The sequence below is a fragment of the Eubalaena glacialis genome, chromosome 13 (genome assembly GCF_028564815.1).
Source record: "Eubalaena glacialis isolate mEubGla1 chromosome 13, mEubGla1.1.hap2.+ XY, whole genome shotgun sequence".
In the NCBI taxonomy this organism is placed as follows: Eukaryota; Metazoa; Chordata; class Mammalia; order Artiodactyla; family Balaenidae; genus Eubalaena; species Eubalaena glacialis.
Genome location: NC_083728.1, coordinates 22550163 through 22571730, shown reverse-complemented (window position 1 = coordinate 22571730; position 21568 = coordinate 22550163). Strand labels below are relative to the sequence as shown.

The following is a 21568-nucleotide window of genomic DNA, read 5'->3' as shown; positions in this document are numbered from 1 at the left end:
GACAGAGCCTTATTTAAATCCCAGGAGCTCAGATGCACTCTTTGAATGGTTCTCTTCCAATGATGGGCAACTTTCTCCTACAGAAAACCTTTTTACATCTCTTGGGTAGAAACAAGATCATCCAGTTTCTGGCCTTTGCACAGATGAATAAACAGAAGTCCAGACAGGGAAGGGTGATCACCAACAGTTTTGAATGGGGCAGTAATAGTTATGGACTTGGACAATACACTTTCTGAGCCAGCACCGTCCAACAGAAATACAATGGAAGCTACAAAGGGAGCTACACGTGTAATTTACATTTTCTACTACCCACATTTAAAAAAGTAAAAAGAAATGGGTGCAATTAATTTTATATTTTATTTGACCCAATATACCCCAAATATTATTTCAACATGTAATCAATAGAAGTCTTAGAAATCCGATGGGTATTTTATTTACAATTATAGCACATTTTAATTCAGACTAGCCATATTTCAAGCCCTCAGTAGCCACATGTGGTTAGAGGGTATAGTACTGGACAGTGCAGTTCAATGCCTCAGTTTCCTTATCTGCGAATTGAGGATAAAATGAGGGATAAAATTGCCTAGGTCACTGAATGGATTGTGAGAGCGCAAGGGAAACACCCTGCACGCCAGAGGCGCGTGATACACCTTGGTTCCTTTCGTCTTTTCTCTCACCGCACCGCCCTCCATCAAGTCTCCGCCCCCTTTCCCCGCCCCCTTCAGGCTCCGGGAGGAAGTAGTACTGTCAAATGCAGCGCGCTCTACGGTAGTGCGGCCGTAAAGCCACACTTTTACCGCAGTGTGGCCGGCTCGCGCGACGCGCGCACTTTTACCTCATTGGCTCTGCGGCCCCTGCTCAAGGCGCTTTACAGCAGTGTGGCTGGAGCCGCCTATGTGGGGACCGTGGTTTGGTCGTGAGTAGAGTGAATCAGAGTAGCCGGTGTTGACTGAACCTGGAACCATGGACGTTGGCGAACTTCTGAGCTACCAGGTATGAGGGACGAGGAGGGCTGGGGGGACCGTCCTCTCACCCGGGCAGGAGTCGCAGGACCAGAGTCCCTTCATCTCACTTTCTCCCACCTCAGCCCCGGGTCACCTCACGTCTCCTGTCACCCGGGTCCTAGCCTCTCATTTCATGTAACTCCCTCGAATTTCTCCTGGGCTCTTTCAGTTTATTCCTTCCCAAGGCCCGGGCCCCTTCCTCTCAACTTCAGGCTGGGCTCCTTCTCACCCTGCCCTGGGGCCTGGCTGCCTTCAACTATTCTGAAGGCCCCAAACTATCTTCACAACCATCCCCCTTAAACTCTCTTCTCCAGTCATTGAGTTGGTGGTCGTGGTGGGAGAGCACTGGCACTTCTTGCATTTGAGCCCCAGCTTCTCTACTGACCGGCTCTGTGGCTTTGGGACAAGTCCTGTCGCCCTCTTCGAGCCTCAGCTTTTGTATGTATAAAGTGGAGACAGTAATAGCTACCTATTAGGTTTGTTTCAGGACTGTATCAACCAATGGATGTGAAAGCGGATTTTAAAGTGTGGAAAGCTGGACCCATGTTAATTGCAGTTGTTGACAGATGTTTGACATTCCAGCATGGGATGGGTACCTCGGAATCTTCTTGTCCCACTTGCTCGGAGTACTTGTGGGGAAACAGTGGCCCAGAGGGTAGAAAGGACTTGTCCAAAGTCACTCAACAAGTAAGAGCTGGGATTAGAGATGAGATCTTTTGGCTCCCAGCTCAACGTTTTTCCCCCACTTTTGACTTCCTAAGTGTCCAGTATGGTAGCCACTAGCCACATACGGCTATCGAACACTTGAAATGGGACTAGTCTGAATTGAGAAGTACTCTAAGTGTCAAATCACACTGGAATTTGAAGATTCAGTATTAAAAAAGTAAAATTTTTATATTGATTACATGATCATGTCGATTACTTTGATTATTGATCATGCTGATTAATCATATATTTCACCCATTACCCATATATTAATCATATTTGGGTAATGGGTGAAATAAAATATATTCAAAATAAGTTTTACCTATTTCTGTTGACTTTTTAATGTAGCTAGTGGCCTTTTTGTGTCACTACTAAAATTACATGTATAGCAGGCCTTACATTTCCATTGGACAGCTCTGCAGTAGAGAATAGGGGATTAAGAGCCATGAGTCTGAAGCCCTATGGCTTGGAATCTCTGTTTTGCTGCCAACTGGCTGCTGTAACCTTGAGCAGAATACTTACCCTCTCTATGCCTCAGTTTCCTCATCTTGTAAATGGGGGCAATGAAAGTAGCTATCATATAAGTCTGTTTTGAAGCTGCTGTGAAATGTAAAGTGTTTAGCCCAATGCTTGTCAAAGAGTAAACGTTTGAAAAACGTTAGCAATTATATTCATGCAGTTCCCTCAGCCGGTATACATAGAACTGACCTTGGAAACTAGACATTGTGGGAAAGAACTTGTAAGCAATGGGAGGTATATAGCCAGGTGATTTCCTTTTTAAGACAGTCATAGGATGTGAAAGAAGAAAGGAAATAGGAGCGTTGTTGAATGAGTGGTTATATGCCTGTTTGGCCTACATATGAGCCCATTGACTCATAGAATATTAAAGCTAGAAGAGATTCATTCATTTGCTCAACAAATATCTATTGAATATGTACTGCATCTACTGAGCATACAACATTGAACAAAACAGACAAGGTTCTTGCTTTTGTGGAGCTTATAATCTGGTGGGGAAGTAACAAGATAAGAAAGTAAACAAATGAGAAATTCAGATCATGATAAGTGCTTTGAAGGATACACAGGGTATACTACAGAGCTGTGCTGTTTGGTGTGGTAGCCACTGGTCACATGTTACTCTTGAACACTTGAAATGTGGCTAGTTAGAATTGAGATCCGCTACACCTGTAAAATACACACTGGATTTTCAAGATTTACTATGAAAAAAGTGACTGTAAAATATATTAATTTTTATATTGATTCCATGCTGAAATGATAATACTTAGGATATGTTGGCTTAAAGAAAATTATTAAAATTAATATCATCTTAAAAACTTTTTAAATGTGGCTACTAGAAAATTTAAAGTTACATATGTGGCTTGTTTGTGGCTCTCAATATATTTTTATTGAACAGAGCTGCTAAAGAAAATAACCGCTGGGAGCAGGAGACAGGACCTATTATTTTAGATAATATGGTCTAGGAAGGACTTTGAGGAATGGACATTAAAGGACCAATGGTTGAGAAGGAGCCAATCATGAAAAGCGCAGAATAATCAAGGCAGAGGGAACGAATAGCAAGTACATAGGCTGTGAGGTATTAAAATAGAAGCTGGTGCAGCCTGTCAGAGGATCAGGAAGAGGACTGACGTAGCTGGAACTTGGTGAATGAGCAGGGGAATGATAAGTGATAAGGTTGGAGATGTAGGCAGATGACAGACTATGTAGGCCTTCCTGTGGGCCATGATAAGGAATTTGAATTTTATTTTGAGGAATCTTATAGATAACCTCATTCAGCCCACATATTTATAAATGAAAAGTGAACTCCATTTTGGTAAGGGACTTCCCTGAGGTTGTGGGCCAAGGTAGTGACAACAGTTGAAACCAGAATCCTGATCTTATTTCCAGTTCTGTTCATTCCCCACGTGCACTACTCATGCACTTTTCTTTCTGTAAGACCAGTGTCCACTTTTCCTGTTCCTAAAAGATGGTACAGTCTAGAATCTAGTCCATAATAAATGCTCCCATCCTCTTGTGGAAAGTCATGAGGATTACCTTAGTTAATGGATGCAAAAGCTCTTTGAAAACTAACTTTTTATCGACATGAAAGATGTATTGCATGCCTTCATCATTTCTCTAAATCCTTATAACAACCCTATGAAGAAGGTACTGTTTTAAATCCCTGTTGTACAGATGGGGGAACTGAGGTACAAAAAAGTGCCTGCCTCAGAGTTGGAGTTCCTAACCACTGTGCTGTGCTGAACTAAAGCGCTTTCAGATATGTTCTTACATTAATTCTCAGCATGCCCTTTGAGGTAGGTGGCATGCCTATTTTATAGAAAAGGAAACTCAAGCTAGAGAGGTCAGTTACCGGCCCAAGATGAAACAGCCAGTAAGGAGCAGAGCCAGAACTGGAACCAACCGAATACCCAAATCTAGTTTTCCAATTTTAAAAACTTTTAAAGTTGAAGTATAATACAGGTATAGAAGAATGCATAAATCTTAAGTGCTTTTGATTATGCTTGTCATTTACAAAGTAGACTCAATATGACCACTAAAGTTCATTTCTCAGGGACAAAGTGGTCTGATTGAACATCCCCACCCCCAGAGTTCGATTCAGTAAGTCTCCCATGGGACCTTAGAATTTGCATTTCTAACAAGATTCCAGATGATGCTTAAGCTGCTGGTCCAGGGACCACACTTTGAGACCCACCCCTGGTCTAGAATGATCTACATTCCTCTTAAAATCTTCTCTGAGACATTCACCTCCCTTCTCATGGCCATTAGTTCACAGTATTTTGAGCTTAAGTTATACTTTCCCCCTGCCATCTCAGATATTGAGAGCAAATCACTTAATCTTTCTGGGCCTCAGTTTCCTTATATGCCTACTGAGGGGATTAGGTAAGTTTCTCTGAGGTCCTTCTAGCTTTAAAATTCTGTGATACTGATTATTTAGGCGCAGAGCTCCAGAGATTTCAAGGGATAAGAAAAGCTTGATGTAGAAGAATGAATTGGGGCTGAAAATCTGGGAGATTCGAGTTTTAATCCTACCTTTATCATTACTTATCTGGGTGATTCAGGATAAGTCACTTCCCTTCTCTGTACATCATTTTTTTAATCACTGTAAAATGAGGAGATTGAGCTATATGACTTCTGGTTCTTTCTTTTCCTAAAATTCAGAGACTAAGGTAAATAAAGAAAATATGTAATGCCAAAAATGTTTATTAAAAGTATTTGACGTTTTTTTGGATGCTTACTAAATTTCACTTTTGGGGCAACTTGGTGGGAAGATTCCAATTTTCTGCTGAGCTTGGTTCTTCTATTAATAGAGTTGGGCAGCAAGTGCCTCAGTATATGCCTTATATCCTTGACATATGTTAACTATTCATTTGAAAAGACAGGAGAATTACAATGTGGACAGGTGGTGGTGGAAGAAGTCTTAAAGAGGAAACCAGTTATGTTCCCAATATGGAAATGTACTTTTTTGATGCCTTCAGGCTTAGACATCTCATCAAGAAGTGTGCCCAGCTTGGCTGAGCAGTTTCTGCTGCATAGGCACGTATATGAACTCCAGGGCATTCTCATTAATACTGATTCCACAGATGTCTGGAAAAAGTTCTTACCTTTGAAGTTTTGCAATAAAGAATTCACATTTAGTGCAGTTTGGCTCATTGGGAATGACTTATTTTGTGACATGAGAAGTATTCTCTTTGAGGCACATTGGGGTCAGGGACCCTTGGTTTTGGCAATATTGCAGACACCCACTCCTCTTGTCACCTATCAGTCAGTAATATAGCATTTCCTTGGATTGCAGGGGCTTATTGGAATCTATAATCTTTCTCCTTTTTCCTTCTTATTTCTTTCTTTTGAAGTAAAAAATTTTAATGACAGTAATCTGACAGGAATAGTATTAAAGTATTCAAGAAAAGGGAAACTACTACCCTAATCCAATAAAATATTTTTATATTCCCACAGTCCTTGTGTATTTTGCATGGCTATAACCATTGTATATATACTGTTTTGTGTTCTGTGCTTTAATTTAACATTGCCAGAAATATTTTGTGTTTCTACATAGTCTTCATGTTGTTTTTAATGTTTTCATACTTTTTGCTCAAGTGATAGACCAACCATTTTCCCCTAAATTGCTCCTCTATAATCGAGTACTTAGGTGGTTTCCAGGTTTTGTTCTTGGAGATAATATTGCAGTGAACTTCTTTATTCATGTGGCATTTTTCCCCTCACATCTGTCGTTAGTAATTATCATGTGCCATCATCTCCTGTGCGAAGTATTGCATGGGCTAAAATTATTAAGATATGGTCTTGGACCTTAAAGAATTCATAGTTAAGGAGCGAGACAGACCTTTCAACAACTAACTGTATGAATAAACTATTATGGGAGCACAATGGAAGGAACGATTGGATGTGCCTGGAGAGGGGATGTATTGCTGGGAATGGATTTGGTTTGGTCATTGAGGAAAAGGAGATGACATTGGAATCTCAGCCCTGATGAATGAATAGAAATTCTGGGGGTACTGAAGGAGGCTGAGGAGAGTCATTCTTGACTAGGATTAGTGACAGCAAAAGCATGGGAGTGAAATGTTCAGAGCATTGAGTGAATGGAGGGGAGTGGCAGGAGATGATGGGGTTGCCTCAGCTGCAGGTATGTTAAGCAATACACAGTGCTCATGTGGAAGTAATCCTTTAGCAGTTTACAGCGCTAATGGTAGTGTGTGTTCCAATTTTACTGCAATCTCGATACTACTAGTTGTCATAATTTATTTTTTTCTCATTAATGTAGTAGGTATATAAAGTGTTAGTTCATTTGCTTTAATAAGCATTTTTGCCTTGCATGTGTTTATTGTTTGTACTTCTTATTATCTGCTTTTTTTTCTTAGGGTTGTGTTGTAGCTTATAACCGAGCTTTTCTGTTCTGTTTTTTTGTTGATGGTGTGTGTATAAGAAACATTATTGGAAGCCTGGACACTTGTGCTCAAATATATCTTTCATTCTTTGGTAGCCCCATTTTACCTCTAACTCTGAGAATATTGTCATAATCATGATGTCACTTTACAGCATCATGAAATAGGCTCTTCTTGCATGACAGTTTAGACTAGTGCTTTTTGAAGTTACTTATTGTTAGTGGGACTATAAGTAACAAATAAATTGCTATTCTTATTGATATTCCCACTTCAGGGTGTTTTCTGTTTCATCTTCTGAGTGATGTTTTTTCTTAAGTTCACTTCCTCCCTTTGTAACCTTATCTTCTCTTTTTCCCGTGATGAGTTCTTTTCATACTCGCAAAATACATTGTATTTATGTGCCCCCTTGCACCCTAGGCAGTGAACTGAGAGGCAGGGACCAGCACCTAGAGAGTGTCTCTCTGCTAGTTGATGCCTAATAAATGATTGTTTAATGATTGAGTGAATGAACCAGTATGTGCCTTCAAATATGCTCTTTTGGAAAGCTTTTGTTCTAATATCTTGTCTGCTTGCTGGCTTGTATCTCTTTGCTTTCATGTTAGACTTCAAGAAAGTTTGATTCAAATCCATTACTTCAGTTACTGAATTGTCCTTCTCTGTGCTGTACAGAGGACCTTGTTGTGTATCTATTTTATATATATTAGTTTGTATCTGCTAATCCCAAACTTCTAATTTACCCCTTCCCCACCCCCTTTCCCCTTTGGTAACCATAAATTTGTTTTCTATGTCTGTGAGTCTGTTTCTGTTTTGTAGGTAAGTCCATTTGTGTCATATTTTATATTCTACATATAAGTGATATCATATGGTATTGTCTTTGATTTACTTCACTTAGTATGATAACCTCTAGAGCCTCATTTTTTTTTTTTAACATCTTTCTTGGAGTATAATTGCTTTACAATGGTGTGTTAGTTTCTGCTTTATAACAAAGTGAATCAGCTATACAAATACATATATCCCCATATCTCCTCCTCTTGCGTCTCCCTCCCATCCTCCCTATCCCACCCCTCTAGGTGGTCACAAAGCACCGAGCTGATCTCCCTGTGCTATGCAGCTGCTGCCCACTAGCTATCTATTTTACATTTGGTAGTGTATATATGTCCATGCCACTCTCTCACTTCGTCCCAGCTTACCCTTCCCCCTCCCTGTGTCCTCAAATCCATTCTCTACGTCTGCGTCTTTATTCCTGTCCTGCCCCTAGGTTCTTCAGAACCATTTTTTTTTAAGATTCCATATATATGTGTTAGCATATGGTATTTGTTTTTCTCTTTCTGACTTACTTCACTCTGTATGACAGACTCTATCTAGGTCCATCCACCTCACTACAAATAGCTCAATTTCATTTCTTTTTATGGCTGAGTAATATTCCATTGTATATATGTGCCACATCTTCTTTATCCATTCATCTGTTGATGGACACTTAGGTTGCTTCCATGTCCTGACTATTGTAAATAGAACTGCAATGAACATTGTGCTACATGACTCTTTTTGAATTATGGTTTTCTCAGGGTATATGCCGAGTAGTGGGATTGCTGGGTCGTATGGTAGTTCTATTTTTAGTTTTTTAAGGAACCTCCATACTGTTCTCCATAGTGGCTATATCAACTTACATTCCCACCAACAGTGCAAGAGTGTTCCCTTTTCTCCACACCCTCTCCAGCATTTATTGTTTGTATATTTTTTGATAATGGCCATTCTGACCGGTGTGAGGTGATACCTCATTGTAGTTTTGATTTGCATTTCTCTAATGATTAGTGATGTTGAGCATCCTTTCATGTGTTTGTTTAGAGCCTCTTCACTAGAATTTTATTCTATAACCTGGTTCCTCATCTTAGAGGAATCATCCATTCTTTTGTCTTTCAGCATCTTTATGTAAACTCTTAGCTCACTAGTCCTGATTTAGGTTTCATGTGACTACTGAACATTCTGACCATATGCTCTGGTATCACATAATTCTCTGCATCTCTCCACCCGCCCCCTTATCACCTACCCCCAATTCTGCCTTTTAGTCAAGGGTGTAGCTGTCCAGCAGACTTGAAAAAAGCCCTGGAGCTAGTTCTCAAAGATGAAGGGGCTTAAAGATGAAAGGCAAGGTTCTTTTCCTCTTGGAAAATACAAACTCTTGAGCAGAGGGCTAGCTCTTTTCTCAGGAGTCAAGAGGGTGTTAGGATCTGAAAATGCATAAGTCACAGTTCTTGCTCTCATGGAGCTTACAGTCTAAGGGGGAGCATCCCACAGATTTGAGAATTGATAATCTAGTACACAGTGCCATTGCATGAATAAGATGTGGTGGCATAGAGGCAGGAGCAGCCCTGCCGTTGGGAACTTGGAAAGGCTTTGCAGGGGAGTTGTTGCTTCTTCGGGAGCCTTTTGTCTATCCCTTCTTTTCTATTTCAGTTGCCACCATCTTAGTTTAGACTCTTGGGACTTTGTCAAATAATTAGCCTTCTAGTTTGTCTTCATTTTTTTCTTTGTGGATCTCATATTGGCACGATGAATGTGGGTTTATTTCCTCTGTGTGCCAACAGAACACCCTTCTCTGGTCATAGACTCCAGTCCTACCTATTTCAGCTTCCTTGGAGATAGGTCTTATTGAGATGCCTAATTTTGGAGGTGAATTGAGGAAGACAGCCATACCTTTCTGCAGTCTCTCACAAGGTGTCACTGTTTAAATTGGGGGTGGTGCATTTATAAGACCCCAGTAGAGAAGTTTTCACATGTATAAATGACTACATTGGAGAATGTAGATGGTTCAAGATAGCTTGTCAGCACTGTTGGAGAAAATAATTCAAAATACATGCCCTTCTGAGTGTGCCCATTTTAGACGTCTTTTAATGTTTAGTGTAGTGGATGAACAATAACTCTGGGTCAGGCAGACTGCTGCCTGTGTTTGAATCCCACCTCTGCTACTTGGTAGCTCTGTGACCTTGGGTCACTTAATTAACCTCTGTAAGCCTCAGGTCTTCATCTTTAAAATGCAGATTACATAATAGGGTCTGTCTCTGCCCCACCATCTTTTTAAAAATCTCCACTTTACCATCCTTTTTTTAAAGATAACAGGATTAAATGAGACAGTGTGGGTAGCGCTAAGTAGTATAGTGCCTGACACATGGTAAGTGCCCAGTACATGCTAGCTGTTAATTTTTATTATTGATATAATTATAAACAACACATATGGTATAGCAAAAGGAAAAATTGTTTTTCTCGAATTTCGCAAAGCTGCCTTAGTATTCCCGAGGTCACTGGTGTCTTGGAGATTAAGGTTTAGAATGCTATAAAAGGAAATGAGAACAGTTTGTCACGCACACATTCCACAGTATAGAACTGTTCTCAATAGATTAAAGTATAACCCTATTCTACCACAGTTAACAGTCATTGATATCAAGGATTATGTCATCAACACAGTAATTCTTTTCCCCAGGTCGCTTTAATATTACTAAGATATCTCAGTTTTCCTCTTTTCTAGTGCCAGGAATCTCATTTACAAATTACTCTTTTCTTTTTCTTTTTTTCCCTTAATGTTCCTGAAGGAAGTGACTGGTTTTGGTCTGAGTCTTGTATAGCTGTAGGGAAAATGGAATTAGGAGAAAGTATAGCAGGAGTACTCTTACCTTCTCCAAGGCCAGCCATTTGATTCTAGTATTTCAGCTGAATAGTTCAAGAACATTTTCTTTTCCACAGAGTTCCAGGAGTGAGTGATCTGAAAGTGTGTTGGCCTAAACTTTGGAACCCCAGCTCCATTGTGGGTTGGTAAACAGAAACTAGATTACCTTCATCCTGAGTTCAGTGAAAGATCTAGTGAGACTACCACAGTGCATTTTCATCTCTTAACTCATTTTAGATTATCAGTTTCCTGTAAGCAGATTGTCTACTTTGGCTCCTTAGACTTCCCTTCAACTACCCAGCAGTGTCCAAAGTCAGTGACTGAACTGAGAAGGATTTGAAGTCAAGCACAGAGTATTATGATGCTTCTCTCTGACTGTGTCTGACTATATTCCAAAGGCAGGTATGATCAATTATTGAACACTTTGGCATTATTCATGTGCTTATTCTGTTAGTACATAAAATTGAGGATTAATTACATTTTTATTTGACCCCCCCCCTCCAGTTAAGAGCAACTAAGTTTAAAATTACTTTTGGAATCTTTAATAGACTTAACCATTAATAGTACATCAGTTCTCTGCTGGTGTTTTGTATGTTTCTAGGGCATTATGACACATGCTCACCGTCAGGCTGTGAGCCAATCCAGATTTCCAAGGGCTAGTAAACTTCATTCAGATTAGTAATCCATATCGAGCCTTTCATTTTTAAATTATTCAACACCCACTAAATGCAGGATGTTATACTAGGCATCAGGAATAGAGTGATACACAAGACAGTTGCTGTCCCTTGTCTTTATAGAACTTATACCCAGGGAGGCAAGACAGAAAATATACAAGAAAAACAAATACAAATAAATAAGAACACCTAAACATGCAAACAAATAGTACTAGAGAAAGAAAAACAAGATATTTTAAATAGAGATATGAAGGGAAAAATGGGCTGATGTAATTGAATGATTGGGGATCATCAGAAGGTTCCAGAAGGCCTCTCTGAGGAGGTAACATTTAAGCTGAGAATGAATACTGAGAAGGATCCAGCCACATGAAGAGCTGTGGGAATAGCAATGTAAGCCAAGGGGAAAACCACTGCAAAAGTCCTAAGGTGGGAGGAAGCTTGTCATGTTTGAGGCAGTATGGCCTAGAGCATGATGAGTGAGGCAGGGACAGAGATAAGGACAGAGAGGTCTGCTGTGGGGAGGATGGGAAGCCCTAAAATGTTTAGATGTTATTGTTGGTACATTGGGAAACCATTAGGGGTTTTAAGCTGTGGACTGACACAGTTTGGTTAAGTTTTAAAAGATCACTGCCTCTGCGGAATGGAGAATAGATTGTAGGGGAGCAATCTGGCCAGCTTAGTCGTTCAAAGGGGATAGAATTCACCTTTGTGCTGCGGAGGGCCGCAGCTGAAGCTGTGCTCTCCCTAGAATAATTGCTTTCCCGCCTAGGTTGTTTTCAGAATCTCCCAGTTCTAAACATTTAATCTGGGTTCTGGCTTAATCAAGAAGCAACACTCTCCTAGTGCCAGGCTTGGCACAGAAAATGTGGGCTTGGTGCCTTTTGTTGAGCACCCTGGCCTGGAGAGAATGAAGAAAGCAGCCTCTGGTGGACCTGAGGACAATGCAGCTGACCCTCAGCACCTGGTAACTTGTAGGAAGCTTTGGAATCCATAAACTTTATGTGCTTCTGCAAAACAGTTGCAGATGGTCTGGACTGATGATTAAATATCACCACTGTTTTGCCCAGATCTGCTGTGGCCATCCTCTCTATGTCTGGTTTTACATTACAGTGGGTAATTAAAGGGGCACAGTCATTTCTGGTTACTTCCAGGACATCTTTTTCAGTTGGCTTGGGGGAAATTTCAGTTTCTGCCAGTTGTATAAGTGACTGCAGTGAGCAGTGCCTGTGAATGGCTACTTTTTGTTTTCAAAATTAAAAAAAAAAAAAAAATTAAAAAGAACTCTCTCTAATGAAGGGGAATAATTGCCTGCCTTTGCTGTCTGCTGATTCTCCAGTGGGAGTTCTGCTATCAGACTTGTCAGAGTTAGTTGGTAGGGACTTTTTTTCCTGAGTTAGCACGTAGAGATCCGAACGGGCAGAGATTAACACAAATTAGCAATGGTACAAGCATATCCGCAGAGGAACAGATTTCCTTCTGACCAGAGGTGCCATTGGTGGGCACCACCTAATTTTCTGTGCATCTCTTACCACTGATGACAGGACTTCTCAGCAAATAAAAAGAATTACTTAAGCACCACTTGAGTTGGGCAGTTTTTACAAGACTTGAGAGTTTCAAAGGCCCTCAGTCTGCTTAGCCTGCCAATGTAGTCACTGAATATTATCTCCCTGGCTTCTCACTGGGGGATCCTTACACCTCATTCAGCATAGTGAACTTGGGGAGACAGAAATTCTGATTCTTGTACCTCATTTTTTTCTTTTTCCAAAGATTTCTTCTTCCATCCCCACAGAACTTATAAGGACACAGAAGGCCCAGTGGGGGAAAAAGAGATGGCATTTGCCTTCTGGCTGACATGACTTGTGCTAGTGGTTGGTGGGGATTCCATAATGAAGATTGCAAATCACTTTCCATATTCCTGGAGCCTGTTCCATAATTAGAGGATTAAACATTTTGTTTAAATTAGTAATTTTCCCTCTACCTTTTCTGTGTGCTTCAGACCACCATTAGAGCAAGATGGAGACTGGTTGACAGTCTGATATTGGGCTCCACATTCTAGTTGTGCTGTTGGCAAGAGGTTGAGGAAGTCTTATTTTAATTAAAAAAAGCAATTTTTAGCCATGGTTCATCTTGTGTGAGGCAGAGGCACTTTGATTGCTGAGTGCAGTGAGTATAGCTTTTTTCAGGAGCATGACACCAAGCCTAACAGGATAATATCAGGAGGTAGGTGTGCAGCTGGGCTTGAAGTATTGCCTCTGCATTAATGGCAGATATGCCTTCAATTGACAGATTATCTTTGTGTTTGCGGGAGAAGGGGCTACTGATAGGTTTAGTATGTTCCTGATTTGCAGTGAATGAAAAACACCTCATAGAGGAGCTTGTAGGAATTGTCATACTTTTTTTTTTTTTTTTTTTTTTTAAATTTTATTTATTTATTTATTTATTTTTGGCTGTGTTGGGTCTTCGTTTCTGTGTGAGGGCTTTCTCTAGTTGCGGCAAGCGGGGGCCACTCTTCATCGCGGTGCGCGGGCCTCTCACTATCGCGGCCTCTCTTGTTGCGGAGCACAGGCTCCAGACGCGCAGGCTCAGTAGTTGTGGCTCACGGGCCTAGTTGCTCCGCGGCATGTGGGATCTTCCCAGACCAGGGCTCGCACCCGTGTCCCCTGCATTGGCAGGCAGATTCTCAACCACTGCGCCACCAGGGAAGCCCTGGAATTGTCATACTTTTAATGAGATAAAAGAATATGTGTTTTCTCCTCCCTATGTCACCAAGCCAAAAGAACAAAATAGAAGGCTGGGAACTACCAGGTATTGAAGCCTACTGAGAGTCAGACATTGTGCTATTTGATTTGATATGTTATTCTGTCTCACCCTAAAGGCAACCCTGGGAAGTCAGTATTCTTATTCCCATTGTATAGGTGAGGAAAGTTAGTTCACAGAGGTTTAGTGACTTGCCCAAAGACACCCAAGAAGTAGGTGGTAAAATCTTTTTCCTAATAGAGGGCTCCAGTGGATGAAGGTAGCTTAAAAAAAGAAACACACTAGAGAGTAGAATGCAGCAGATTGCTACCATCACCCTACCTTGTACTTGCCTCCAGTCTACCATATATATCATTCTTGTCCAGTAGAACACCATGCCCTGGTTATCAAATCCAGGGAAGCAGAACACCATGCATCAGTTACCAATCCCAGGGGAGCACTTCAAACACTGTCCATTGCATCTTGGTATTGGAGTTGCCAAGGAAAACACAACACAGTCAAGCACTGGATGGAACAATGCTTTACTCACATAGAGAAGAGACAGAGCAAGATCAGCTCCAGTAGTGTACGTCAGTCCCTTGTGGCTAGCAGGGCCCTCCCCCTTCCAATGCTGGACAGTTGGCCTATGTGCACCCCTCTTTCTTGCAGCAGCAGAAGGACCCAGACCTGAAAGCTAGTGGCATGACTAAGGGCCATTGACATACATGCTTAAGCAGAACAAAGGAACACTTGCTGAGCCTGAAACAGGGAAAGATATTCCTATACAAAGTGATAAGCCAGGCATAGGCTGTATGGGCTCCTTATCTCTTGTACGGAAGTATTCCAGGCCCAAGGCCCATTTTTATGTGACTGAGTGGGGTTTGAAATACTGCATGCATGAGACTGCCTTTCCCAACAATTCTGTATTGGAATTACTTGATTACGTATCTTTCTTCCCATTGGCCTTTGAGTTCCTCTAGGGCAGTGACCAGCTCAGTACCTGCTGTAAATACTCAATGAATGTCTCTTGACTGAAGAAAGGAAAGAACGAGGGATGAATGAATGAAGCAGTGAATCAGTGATTAGGTGGCTGAATTTGGGTTTCTTCCAGGTATCTTTTTATGTTAACTCTTAGCACCTCCACAGTTGTCTTCTCTTTCTTGTCTCTTACATCTTGATGGAGAGGAGATTAAGCTGTGTTTGTGAATGACAGTGGCCCTAGTCATAGGAGACAGTGGGTTGGGTGAAACTTGTCTTAAATAGCAGTTGATGATCTTGATAAAAGTCCGATTCCAGTACTTTAATAACCCGAGAGTTGACTGGAGTTGTTTTAAAGACCAGAGCTGTCTCTGACTCCAAAACAAGAGATTAATCATTTATTAGCCAGATTTATACCAACTCTACTGTGGGCCATAATTGCTGTTTTCTCTTTACCCAACCTTATAGGCAAAAGATAAAACTAACAAGGTTAGTTTTTATTTCATGTTGGTTATATCTGGCACATGCATTTCCGTTTGATTTTTTTTCTTAAACATTTATTAAGTACTTTTTCTGGGTTAGGCACTTCCTCTCTGTGAGAGCTTTTTCCAAGGATGATCTCAGCGTGTGGTGATTTGACCAAGGTCACACACTGGTAACAACAAAGTTAAGTGTCTGACCACTAAAATCCATTTTCTTCTCCCTGCACTATGCTCCCATATAAATGGGATTACTTTACCATCATTTCTTATGTACATTATGTTTTGTACAGGCCTGGGACACACATGGGTTTCTAAAACAGAAAGTGGTAGAGCTGCTAAAAGTACCCTTAAGTTTAAGTAGCCTTGGGAAACAGATTAGTAGTAAGCCCAGAAACCAGTTAAGGTGGGGTGATTTCCCAATCACGTGGTCGTAGGTAGTATGGTGTCCTGGTAAGAGCAAGAGCTTTGGGCTTAGATTGACCGTTTGAGTCCTGTCTCCACTGTTTTCTAGCTCTTTGACCTTAGGCAGTTCGCTAAGCAAGCCACTACCTGAGCCTTGGTTTCCTCACTTGAAGAAACAGAAAATGGTATTACCTACCTGGCAGAGTTGTGTGAGGATTGAAAAGATAATGAAATGTCAAGTTCCAGGTATATAATAAGCACACAGTTACTGGTCATTGTTATAAAGCTTGGATAATCGCTTGGTGAGGAAGCTGTAGGAAGAATTCTTCATGGTTCCTTTAAATCCTGCGATTCTCTGACCTCAGTGCCTGCTGAGAAGCTCTTTGTAAGATTTATATCTGACTTTGCCTATTGAGGCCCATCCTGGCTTATTTATGCAACTTTGTTTAAAAGAGGTGGCCGAATTCCCTTGTGTACAGGGTTTTCAGCCAGTGACTCTCTGGTATTTAATATGTTTACCTGAATTCTCAAGTTTCTAAGTAATTTCAGTCTGAGACAAGTGAGTAGGATTGATGTCAGGCTGCTTTAACACAGGTGTTATAAACAAGATTAAGAGGTTGTTGAAAAGATACTGGTGGAGCTCTGGGGCTAGCTTTCTAGAGTCATTCTAAATTGACAGCTAATGGGTAGTTTGCCTTGATGGCTCTCTCGAGTTGGTTGTAACCAACTAGAGATTCACCCACAGAGGAAACATGCTTATGAAAATTCACTTTGCTTTCCTTTATAAAAAAGTAAAGGTATTATAACATGTAATGATGTCTTTGCATGATGCCAAAAAAAAAAAAAACAGTTGTCTTTGCACTGTTTTAAGGTAATTTTTTCAAAAGGCAGTCAATTCTAAAGTTTTTTTGATGCCAAAAACCTACCAGGCTTCAAAGAAAACTTTAAAAAGGAAAGAGATGATTCAAAACAATTATTTTATTCTACTATTTATTTAATTTGTTTCTGTATAAGACACTTACTTAATTACCTTAACCCTTGGTAGAGTTTCTTCCTGCCCAGTGAGGTGTGTGTTTTGGCTTATCTGATCTATTAGATGCTATTGCTAGGAAATTGAGTACCCTAAAATGTTCTTGGAGTGAGCAGTTATTAGTTTGAATTCACTTTGAAGTGATTTTTATAGCCTTCCTGAGAGAGTTGTGGTGGAGATAGAGCTTGTAGAGGGAATTCGTAGCTGGGCAAGAGGCTACCTAGGCTACCAAAGAATTCCTTTTGATCATATTCCACATGGCCAGGTGGTCAGGGTGCCCTCTGTTTTCTGGTGGAGGAGATATTTCTGACTCTAAGAATAATTCATTTACCATCCTTGTCTTTATTGGGAACAGAAGTATTTTGCTAACTCTAGTGGTTTGTAAAGCTTCTAGAAATAGTAAAACCTTTGGGTTGAGGAAAATAAAATGCATCTTAGAAGAAAACAGACATGAAGCCATCTCTTTTCATTGTTTTTGATGGACTCATCAACAGGCATATACAGATGCCATAACACTAGATACTTCATTCAAGCTGAGAGAGATAGGTAAATCGGCACTCCAGGGCTGGAAAGTGTGTTGTAAAATCGTGCTACATTTTCAGACTTTAAAGTATTACCCATAATGTTGAAAAATACTCTTTTTAACAAGATACTCAGGGTACAGTTTCATGTGAGTTCTGTCTTCCTTGAAATAAATGTGGCAGCTATTGTGTAACAGACTTATGTGGATAAGTTTTAAGCTTTAAAAGAAATAATGGTAATAGCTGATGTCCTAGGCTCTAGAGATCAAAACCATGTTGGAACCCTTAAGGAATTAATAAGCAACTGTGAAAGACCTAGATTTTGTAAATAAATAACGTGACTCGTTTCTCACTTATGATCTGGTTCTCACTCATTTAGTCCCAGGCCATTCAGTAGGCTCTGAATATTACCCCCCTTTCCATTTTCTCAAAACATCTCCACTTTTTTCTTTGCTGTCTGTCTTCTTGCTAGTATACGCCGCCCCGCCTCCCCACCTCCCCGCCTTCCCGCCACAGTCACTCCTGCTGTTTGAAAGTGGAATGCAGTTTTGAGTCTTGGCAATGACCTTAGAGGCAACTTATAGAAAAAGTAGTTAAAGATTTCCTTCCCCACTTTAGTCTTAATGGAATTGTGCATTGCTAGAGGCAGTAGTCCACTGGCTGGCGACGTCTCTGTCATCACGATTACATGTAACAGGTGTGCCATGTAACTTGCAAAGCCATTGTGTGGGTCTCCTGGTTGCTGAATGCGTACTCCACCTCCCCCAGCCTCTGTGACATACACTTATAAAATATCTAACCTTTGTGTTAGATATTTAAATAATAAAGTGAATTTCTTGTGTCTGAGCCTTTGGAAATAGTTTAAATAATTTAAAATAGCTTTGCCATATTAATTTGTTATTTCATGTTTAAAGATTCAAAGTGGACTGGTGTTCAAGGTGGGTAACCCCTGGGCTCAGTGTGGGTTCCCCAGATGATCTGGCGGAGGGAGTTTTACCGAAATCTCCATATAGACAGATAACAGTAAGCGCTTCTGGCCAGTGAGCTTCCGAACAGGCAAGAAGCAACTACAGAAAAGAGCTTTCCTGGCTAACGGCATGGGCAGAAAAGTGGCAGGAGGGATTTCGATGTTGGTTGAACGATGATGGCAGCAGGGAGAGATGATGCAAATTATGCCTTTAGATGATAGTTTCTGAAGTTGTGACTAAGGAAAGCTGACTGGGGGGTTGTGTATACTGCTGCTGTAAAAGTGAGAGTTAGATTCCAGACCCAGCTCTATGGCTTCAGGCTCAAGTCTTGTCACATCCTTGAGTCTTAGTTTATTCATCTGTAAATTATGAGATTGTATGGATACACTTTGTCTGAATCTGAGTTTTACTCTTCTTACCCTCTGAATATCACTTGGTGCCACCATTAGAAAATTTACTAAGCTATATAGCCCAGGGTGGCATAAAATGATTAAATATGTAGATAGAACACATAGAACAGATGAATTCTGCCTGGTTGCAGTAATCTAATGATCCAAGAAATTCTGAGAATATGCATACATTGTATACATTTGCTAATAGTGAATTATGGTTCCTGGGTAGTTCATTGGTTAGCTGCCCTCTTCCCTTGTCTCTCATTGATTTAGCAATGTGGGTTAAGTACCTGCTATGAGCTGGGCACTGTGGGGTGCTGAGGTGTTAGCAGCAAGGGTCAGATCTCAGGGCACCTACCCTTGAGGACCTAGCATATGATTGAGTAGAGGAGATGGAGATTTATTAATGCACGTGTTGTGTGCTGATAATGTGTTGTGTGCTGATATGATACACTGCTGAGGAAGCTCAGAGGTCTTACTGGAGCATTTGGATGACTCCTAGAGAAGGTGGCCTTTGAGCAGGAGTTTAAGGCTGAGTAGGATTTTTCTAGCTGGAACAAAAGGGGAAAGGAAGGTGGTCTGCTCTTCATGGTAGCACTATACGTGCTTACTCCATTCCAAGGCATCATTTGAGTAACTGAAGGTGACTCTTGGGTCCCTCCCTAATTCTTCTCTCATTCCCTTATTGGTTTTTTTCTATGGCAAGGTTTCCAGACCCTGTACTATCCTGCTCATGCAATATTGAGATTGTAATGCCTCTTTTCAAGTGTGGTAGCTAACTCAGTGCTACGGGACTGTAGTCGAATTAGATGTTATGCTTCTAATAGTGCACCCTTAATATGCATTAGATTTTTAAAAAATTAAAGTTGGCCATCCTGTTGAAAATGACATTAACTAAAACCATCAGCTGTTTCCTGAATGAATTATTTTTAAGTCATATTTCCTCTGGCAGGGACTTTATATATTTGCTATTTTGAATTTAGACAAGGGACTTTATACTGCTTATACTCTTTTGGTTTAACCTATTATGAATCTATCTCTCTATACTACCATTCACCCACATTTCTCCGTCTGCCCACTTGAGTGACGTTGTGAAAGATCTTGTTGAGATAAAGGTGCTCTGTAGGTATTGTAAACCCTTAACCTTAATCAGCAGTAACAATATCAAGGGACTACAACCAGTTGGGCGTGACTTGTTCTGCATGATTCCCTGCTAGCTTCTAGTGGTCTCCTTTTTTCCCCCCCTAAATATGTGCATAACCATACCATTTTGCCAAGTTTATTTCAGATCTTTTTTTAAGAAATAAAATATTATAAGTACAGTTGAAGTGTCCTGTGTACCCTTCCCTAGTCCCATTTCATTGTGTAGCCGTCCTTAATCCAGTTTCTTTATTACCCTTCTTAGAAGCGATCACTATCCTGAATTTGGTGATTATTATTCCCAGTCATTTTTTTTTAATGATTACTGCTTATGTATGCATCCGGTGATCATTGAAATTTTCTTTTTTCTTATTACAAATATGCTCCAGTGAACATTCTTTAAATATGTCCTTGTGCATACGTCTGAGAATTTCTCTAATGTGTATACCTAGGAGTAGAATTGCTGGGATAGCCGTAGAATATATGCTTCTTCAGTGTTACTAGGTATCACCAATTAGCTCTGTACTCATTTACTCTTCTATCAGCAAGTTTTAATTTGTTTCTCTATATCCTCACCGACACATGATATTGCCAGATTTTAGTTTTTTTATTTTTGCCAACCGGATGATATTATATGGTTTTTATATGCATTTCCCTGATTTCTAATGAAATTGGGTCCCTTTTTACATGCTTATGGGCTACTCAGTATTTTTTCTTTTGAAATCATAATTGTAATTATATTCCTTGTCAAAAGCTGATTTTAAGTAATTCTAAAAGTCTGTTGTATATATAGGACTTTGCAGTTAGCTGTCATTAAAAGAAATTGAATCCTAGGCTCTTTTTTCTTTAAAGTGCTGTATCTTTATTTTATTTAATCTTATTCTCCCTTATCTTACTAAAGACAATGCTGTGAGGTAGCAGAGCAAGGGCAGAGCATTTTTTAAATGCAGTGCTGGTAAGTCAAATGACTTATCTAAGGTCATGTAACTTTTAAGTGATTCACTAGCACCCAGATTTTTATGATTATTGGTCCACTGCTCTTTGCATTGCATACTATGTTGCTTTTTTTAGGTCAGTGCAGTTCTGTTGTTGTTCTTGGTTTGATGTCTAATATTCCCTCCAACACCTAGTAGAGTGATGTTCAGGTTCTGTTAGCTCAGTAAACACTTCCTGAGTGAATGAGTGAATGATCATGGTTCTGATGTAGCTGACAAAACATTCATAATGTCTGTTAAAATGGAGGTAGTTTACCTTACAATGAGTTTACAAGTATCTGCCTGTTAGGCTTGATAAAGAAACAGAATCAACATTCAGCTTACTGATGCAGCTGTAGAATTAATCGAGAAAATGTCAAAGTAAATCATGAATGCTAAAGAATAGTCCGTACTTCCAAAAAAGAAATCTACACACCCTTTGGAAACGAGATGGATATATATTCAGGCTTTAACAAGGAGTAAGAATTTTTTTGGTAGGAAAAATTGATTAAGTAGAGTCTTCATGACTAGTGATTTAAATTATAAATCATATTCATGTTACTTGTCAGCCAGTCAGATTACAGATCATAAGTGAGACCTTTGGTAATGTTAATTTTTGATACATTGATTCCCCCTCACCACCCCCTCCTGCCACCGTGGACATTGGTAAAACCCACATTCTCCAGTAATTACTGTACTCTTAGTACCTGTAATTTTTTAAATTGGGAATTAATAAGTACATGAGGGTTCTGTTTAATATTTGCAATGACTTTGCTTGGAGATTTTGAGGAGTTTTTGGTACCTGGTTTTTCTTCCAGAAAAAAAAGGTGGCATATTGCCATGATTTTTGCAAAGGCATAATATATAATTATATATGAATATCTGGAATTGCCACTCAGATATTTCTTTTTTTTTTTAATACATATTTATTGAGCATCTATTTTTTTTAACATCTTTATTGGAGTATAATTGCTTTACAATGGTGTGT

General features: G+C 40.0%; 1 protein-coding gene across 1 annotated transcript in view; it reads left to right on the top strand.

Annotated features, from left to right (window-relative positions):
* The first annotated feature begins 857 nt into the window (after nucleotides 1–857).
* Nucleotides 858–21568, top strand: part of CTNNBL1 (catenin beta like 1) — a 171776-nt gene continuing 151065 nt past the window's right edge. The window contains exon 1 of the mRNA XM_061207964.1: nucleotides 858–993. Within this exon, the coding sequence (XP_061063947.1) occupies nucleotides 964–993 (30 nt within the window). The 5' untranslated portion in view covers nucleotides 858–963. The remainder of the gene's footprint in view (nucleotides 994–21568) is intronic.